Source organism: Nematolebias whitei, chromosome 7 (assembly GCF_014905685.2).
Source record: "Nematolebias whitei isolate Nwh7 chromosome 7, NemWhi1, whole genome shotgun sequence".
In the NCBI taxonomy this organism is placed as follows: domain Eukaryota; kingdom Metazoa; phylum Chordata; class Actinopteri; order Cyprinodontiformes; family Rivulidae; genus Nematolebias; species Nematolebias whitei.
The window spans coordinates 48840499-48848197 of NC_056504.1; the positions used below are offsets into that span (position 1 = coordinate 48840499).

At 43.6% G+C, this 7699-nt stretch overlaps 1 protein-coding gene across 1 annotated transcript in view; it reads right to left on the bottom strand.

Annotated features, from left to right (window-relative positions):
- Positions 1–7699, bottom strand: part of LOC119412886 (metabotropic glutamate receptor 7) — an 86382-nt gene that overhangs the window by 33075 nt on the left and 45608 nt on the right. Inside the window, 1 exon segment of the mRNA XM_037679922.1 lies at positions 4120–4257. Within this exon segment, the coding sequence (XP_037535850.1) occupies positions 4120–4257 (138 nt within the window).

Sequence of the window (7699 nt, forward strand, 5' to 3'; positions counted from 1 at the left end):
TCCCTGACAGGATCCAAGAACCAGTCCCTGACAGGATCCAGGAACCAATCCCTGATAGAATGCAGGATCCAGTCCCTGACAGGATCCAAAAAACAGTCCCTGACAGGATTCAAGAACCAGTCCCTGACAGAATCTAGTCTCTGACAGGATCCAGTTGGACAAGGCTTCAGTGTCTGCAGGCAGGAAACTGCTTCATTAGAAAGCCGATGAGGTCACAGGCTCGAGTCCGAGTCAGTGGAGCTGCAGAACCGGTCAGTTAGAGTCCGAGCTGCCACTCAGCTCTGCAGCTCCATGTTTTATTCAGGTCTCTGAGGAGAACTGACTCACAGCTCTGCAGCCAGAACAAAATGTCAGAACTCAGATCTGTCCTGTCAGCTGGGTCTTTACAGAAAAATCCAACTGGACCGATGATGGAAAAGTCTGTTTTGATAACTGGATCCTTAAAACAAACAAACAACAACAACAACAACAACAAAAAAACCTATCAGACCCTCAGAAACACTGGAACCACTAAAATCACAGATGATCCAGATGATCCCTCAACAGAACCATTTATTATTCTCAGAGCTTCTCTGCCAACGGTCTCCACAGAGACCAGAGACTCTCTGTCCATCTGTCCCATCAGAGACTAAGAAATGTTGAGACCAGAAATCTTGTTCTGTCTGATCCTTTTTAATAACCTTTGAGTTTACATTAAATGACTACACAGCCACAGAGTAAATTTCATCTTAGCAGGTGTTCATCAAAAAACACTGTAACCAAATTTAAAGAATCTCTTTCATTGTTGTTTTCCTCTGTCTTGCAGAGTAATGCAGTAGAAAACAGTTACTTAGATCATCTGGTTGATAAATTTACAACTTCAATGAAAACTTCACTTGATAATATTGTTCTTCTGAAAAAGAAGGTACTCAATCAGAGGAGATTAGCTCCTTGGTTCAATTCTGAGTTGCGTATTTTAAAACAGGCGTCTAGAAAGCTGGAAAGAACACAGTGCTCCACTAACATGGAAGAATTTTATTTCATTCGGAGAGATAGTCTGCTAACTTATAAAAAAGCTTTCCATAAAGCTAGAACTGTATATTATTCATCTTTAATAAATGAGAATAAAAATAACCCCAGGTTTCTGTTCAGTACTATAGCTAGACTAATGAAGAGTCCAATCTCTGTTGAGCCTGGTATTCCTACAGCTATAAACAGTGATAACTGCATGAGATTCTTTATAAATAAATTATTTCAATTAGGGAGAAAATTAAAACCATATTTCCTACTGTTGCCTCTGGTTTCCTATCAGATGAGGCCACTTTAAAAATGTCACTAGAACCTTATTTATGTTTGGATTGTTTTTTTCCTATTCTCTGAATTGTCAAAAATAATAGCTTCATCCAAACCAGCAACATGTCTGCTAGATCCCATCCCAACCAGACTGTTTAAAGAGGTATTTCCTCAAATTAATATCCAAATGTTGGATCTGCTTAAGTTGTCTCTATTGAATGGTTACATACCACAACGTTTTAAGATTGCTGTAATAAAATCTTTACTTAAGAAACCTGATCTTGATTCAGGAAATCTGGCCAGCCTTCCTAAGAAGTATATGTAATCTAATATTAATAAACCAGCCACCAGGGAGCACAAGCCAGTGTATCTCTTGTACCAGTCCTAAGCCTGGGTAAATGGTGAGGGTTGTATCAGGAAGGGCATCTGACGTAAAACACTTTTGCCAAAATTATAATGCGACTTTATCAAAGCAAACCCATACCAGATCGGTCAAGGCCCGGGTTAACAACGACCGCCAACGGTGCTGTTGACAAACAGGGTGCCGGTAGAAATTGTGCTACTTTTAGTCGAAGACCACAAGGAGGGCAATGTGTCAGGAGACAGAGGGAGAAGAGGAAAGTCAAGAATGTAGGACTGAGGGTTGCAACTCTAAATGTGGGGACAATGACAGGTAAAGGTAGAGAGCTGGCTGACATGATGCAGAGAAGGAAGGTAGATATTTTATGTGTCCAAGAGACCAAGTGGAAAGACAGCAAGGCTTGTAGTATTGGAGCACGGTTTAAACTGTTTTAGCATTTAGTGTGGCTAGAAATAGAAATGGAGTAGGGGTGGTCTGGAAAGAGGAGTTGGCAAAGAATGTAGTAGATGTGAAACAAGTGTCAGATAGGGTGATGTGTCTGAATGTAGAAGTAGAAGGTCTGATGCTAAACATCGTCAGTGGTTATGCTCCACAGGTTGGATGTGATGAGGAGGACAAAGATACATTTTGGAAAGATCTGGATGATGTGATAGAGAGTATTCCCAGGGAGGAGAGAGTGATGATGGGAGCAGACCTGAATGGACATGTTGGTGAAGGAAACAGAGGGGATGAGGAAGTGATGGGTAGGTTTGGTGTCAAGGAAAGAAACCAGGAATGACAGATGGTGGTGGATTTTGCCAAGAGAATGGAAATGGCTGTAGTCAACACTTATTTCCAAAAGAGGGAGAAACATGTAGTGACCTATAAGAGCGGAGGAAGGATTACGCAGGTCGACTACATTCTGTGCAGAAGAGGAAACCTGAGGGAGATTTTAGACTCTAAGGTTGTGGCAGTGGAGAGCGTGGCCAGACAGCATCGGATGGTTGTGTGTAGAATGTGTTGTTGTGAAGAAGAAAAAAATAATAAAATCAGAGAAGAAGACCAAATGGTGGAAGATGAAGAAGGAAGAATGTTGTGAGAAATTCAGAGAGGAGCTGTTAAAGGCTCTGGGTGGTAAGAAAGAGCTTCCAGATGACTGGACTACTACAGCAACAGTAATTAGAGAGACGGGTAGGAAGATACTTTGTGTGTCATCTGGACAGAGAATGGATAATAAGGAAACCTGGTGGTGGAATAGTGAAGGGCAGGAAGCTATTAAAAGAAAAAGGTTAGCCAAGAAGAAATATGACAGTGAGAGGACTGAAGAGAGGAGACAGGAATTTAAGGAGATGCAATGTAGAACAAAGAGGGAGGTGGCAAAGGCAAAGCAGAAGGCATATGATGAGTTGTATGGGAGACTGGATGATAAAGAAGGCAAGAAGGACTTCTACCGATTGGTAAGACAGTGGGATCAGGCTGGAAAGGATGTACAGCAGGTTAGGCTTGTTAAAGATAGGAATGGTAATGTTCTAACAAGTGAGTAGAGGGTGACGGGAGGTGGGATTGCATCAAGGATTGGCTCTGAGCTCCTTCTTGTTTGCTCTGTTGATGGACCAACTAACAAATGAGGTCAGGCAGGAATCCCTGTTGACTATGATGTTTGCAGATGACATTGTGATCTGTGGTGAGAACAGGCAACAGGTGAAAGAGAACTTGGAGACGTGGAGGTATGCACTTGAAAGAAGAGGAAGGAAAGTCAGCCGTAGTAAGACAGAGTACATGTGTGTGAATGAGAGGGAGGAGGTGGAACAGTGAGGAGAGGTTACAAAGGTGCAGGACTTCAAGATAGTGCTTCTTTTCCACTGTCTCCTTTGTGCTTGCTCAAGAAGGGAGACTGACGAACTGAAGATTCAACACAATCTGCTGCTTCCTCAGATAGAGAACTTTTACTAATTGTCCTTTATAATGTCTGTGAATGTTCCTGTACAGTGCCCTAAGATGACTTCTGATGAGACTTGGTGCTATAGAAATAAACTGAATTGAACTGAAATCTCTGTCCGTCTGTCCCCTCAGAACAGACCACATAGAAGATGGTTTTGGTTTCAGGTTGAAGGTCTGAAGCTGTATCAACTAACATGGAAACACAGAGGTTCGGATCAGATGATCACAGTTGTGTCACATGACTGTCCAACAACACCACCACATCTGGAATAGAACCCAAACATCAGTTCTCATAAAGAACTGTTTTAGGTGTTCTTCTGAGGGTTGATCTGAGACATAAACATGTTCATTCTGATCCAAATCATAATTCAAAGAATCAAGATTTGCAACAGAACCAAATATCTGTTCCAGAACCAAAGAACTGCAAAAAAAAAAAAAGATCTGTCACAGAACCAAAGATCTAACAGAACTAAAGATCTTTAACTGAACTAGAAGATGCTGGACCCTGGAGGATCTCCTGGAGCCCAGGAGAACTCAGGTTTCTGATTAGTTCCTGTCCCCCTCACCTGTGCACTTCCTGCTGCTCTCGTCCTTCTTGGAGGAGCTCATCAGTTTGCAGTTGAAGTTGTCCTCCCAGTACTCGGCAAACCACACGTTTCTCCTGTTGTTCTCCAGAGTTCTGGACGTGAAGTAGGCGTCGAAGCCTGAAAGATGATCAGAGACAACCATCAGCTAATGACATCATTACAGCTCCAGTATGACAGGAATTTACTTTTTTCAGCAATTTTTTTGAGAAAATGTGTCCCTGAGATGGACAGGCCACCAGCCACTTGTCCAAGTGCCACACACAAACTCCACACAGAGAGACCCCAGGTTCAACTGGGGATTGAACCCAGGAACTTCTTTCTGTGAGGCAACAGTGCTAACCACTGAGCCGTCGTGCTTCCACCTTAACCTGAACCTGAACAAAACTGCCTGAAGGTCACACTGAATCCAGTTGCTGCTGAAGTTCTTCAGCAGTTCCTCACAATTGTTGTGAAGCCTGGATCCTGGAGCAGTTCTGAAGGAATCAGGAGGAGTTTCCTCTGATGTTCAGGTATCGATCCAACTTGCAGCCGCTGCTTGGTTCCGCTCAGTTCATCTGGAGTTAATGAGGCCATTAATCAGTTTCAGTCTAAGCCCAGTTTCAGCTCGGCTGCTACCAACAAGAACTGAAAGACCTCAGAGAACCAGAATGGAGAAGAACTGAAAGACCTCAGAGAACCAGAACTGACAAGAATTGAAAGGCCACAGAGAACCAAAATAACAAGAACTGAAAGATTTCAGAGATCCAGAACTGACTAGAACTGAAAGACCTTAGAGAAACAGAACCAACAAGAACTGAACAACCTCAGAGAACCAAAACAGAACTGAAAGACCTCAGAGAACCAGAACTGACAAGAATTGAAAGACCTCAGAGAACCTGAACTGAAAGACCTCAGAGAACCAGAACTGACAAGAATTAAAAGAACTTAAAGAACCAGAACTGAAAGACCTCGGCGAATCAGAACTGAAAGATCTCGGATCACCAGAACCAACAAGAACTGAAAGACTTTGGTGAACCAGAGCCAAGAAAAACTGAAAGACCTCAGAGAACCAGAACTGAAAGACCTCGAAGAACCAGAACAAACAAGAACTGAAAGACCTCAGAGAACAAGAACTGAAAGACCTCGAAGAACCAGAACCAACAAGAACTGAAAGACCTCAGAGAACCAGAACTGACAAAAACTGAAAGAACAACAACCTGATATGAAGCCATGTAAACAAAAGGAGGAATACCAAGCGTTTAGTTTCTGCCTTCTGGTGTTTCAGTGTTAATTCCACCTGAAGCAGGAGGTCATCTGAAGGATGGACCAGAACAGCCAAGCTCTGTCCACAGAAACCAGCTTCAGTTCACAAACTGGGACCTTCTTTACTACAAAACATGCCCTCTGTAGGACACCACTGTCTTCTAAAGGACACAGTTGTCCTCTGTAGGGTAGGACACGGTTGTCCTCTAAAGGACACAGCTGTCCTCTTTAGTACACAAAGATCCAGAACACACCAACAGGTAGCTAAGACAAACTGCAGGGTTCTAAGGTTGCTGCTGAAACTGTGGGTGGGAGGAAACGCTGCTTCCAGAAGCGCAGCCAGGAACCACGGAGGAAAAGTTGATTAGCAGAGCTGCTGCAGCCGAGCCTAGAGTGGAGGAAACGAGCAGCTAACACTGTCGTTTCAGATAAAACTAATCCGTCTTTGTAGGGACGAGGGGACAAACAGGAGTCAGAAATGACTTCATGTACAGCTTACCTCTCACAGAACCAAAAGGAGGTTCAGGCTGATAAGTTTCAGGCATATGAAGAAAAAAAAGACAAAACTCTTATTTAAAAACCAGTTTATCAGATGAAGTTGTATAAACAATATTTACTGAACCAAACCTGATAAATGTAAGAAACTTTTTTTTACAAAAACATCCTCCAAACAGAAGAGGAGGCTTTAAACTGAAGATGAATTATCAATAAATTAAAATAAACGTCTGAAACTGTAGAAACATCAGTCAAGTTCTTTTTGCCACAAACTTCTGCTGCTTTTGGTGTTTCCCCATGAAGCAAAATCAGGTCAAAACTTTCTGCAAACCCCCCAGAGGGCATGTTAATATGTACGGGCTGAGGGGAAGATGTGCTGCAGGATCAGCTTCAGACCAGAGTTTGTCAGATTAGCTTTCAGTTTCACACCAAAGCATTAAGGATCCAATCTGACAGGCAGCCAGAGAACAAAACACTGGGCCAGAGTCCAGACACACCTATAGAACAGGCAGAAACGTCTAGGACAGGCTGAAACATCCAGGACAGGTTGAAACATCCAGGACAAACTTAAGCATCCAGGACAAGCTGAAACATCCAGGACAAACTTAAACATCCAGGACAGGATGAAACATCCAGGAAAGGCTTAAACATCCAGGGCAGGATGAAACATCCAGGAAAGGCTGAAACATCCAGGGCAGGATGAAACATCCAGGACAAAATGAAACATCCAGGACAGGCAGAAGCATGAAGGAGAAAGTGAAGCATCCAGGACAAAGTGAAACATCCAGGACAAATCAAAACATCCAGGACAGACTGAAACATCCAGGACAAACTTAAATGTCCAGGACAAATTTAAACATCCAGAACAGGATGAAACATTCAGGAAAGGCTGAAACATCCAGGACAGGATGAAGCATGCAGGAGAAAGTGAAGCATCCAGGACAAAGTGAAACATCCAAGACAAATTGAAACATCCAGGACAAACCGAAATATCCAGAACAGTCTGAAACATCCAGGACAGGCTGAAACATCCAACAGGCAGAAACATCCAGGACAGGCTGAAACACCCAGGACTGACTGAAACATCCAGGACAGGCTGAAACACCCAGGACTGACTGAAACATCCAGGACAGGCTGAAACATCCAGAACAGGCAGAAACATGCAGGAAAAAGTGAAGCATCCAGGACAGGCAGAAAGATCCAGGACAGACTGAAACATCCAGGACAGGCTGCAACATCCAGGACAGGCAGAAACATACAGGAGAAAGTGAACCATCCAGAACAGGCAGAAAGATCCAAGACAGACTGATACATCTAGGGCAGTCGGAAACATCTGGGACAGACTGAAACATCCAGGACAGACTGATACATCTAGGGCAGTCGGAAACATCTGGGACAGACTGAAACATCCAGGACAGACTGAAACATCCAGGACAGGCTGAAACATCTAACAGGCAGAAACATCCAGGACAGGCTGAAACACCCAGGACTGACTGAAACATCCAGGACAGGCTGAAACACCCAGGACTGACTGAAACATCCAGGACAGGCTGAAACATCCAGAACAGGCAGAAACATGCAGGAGAAAGTGAAGCATCCAGGACAGGCAGAAAGATCCAGGACAGACTGAAACTTCCAGGACAGGCTGCAACATCCAGGACAGGCTGAAACATCCAGGACAGGCTGAAAATCTAGGACAGGCTGAAACATCCAGGACAGACTGAAACATCCAGAACAGGCAGAAACATCCAGGACAGGCAGAAACATCCAGGACAGGCAGAAACGTCCAGGCCAGGCTGAAACATTCAGGACAGGCAGAAAC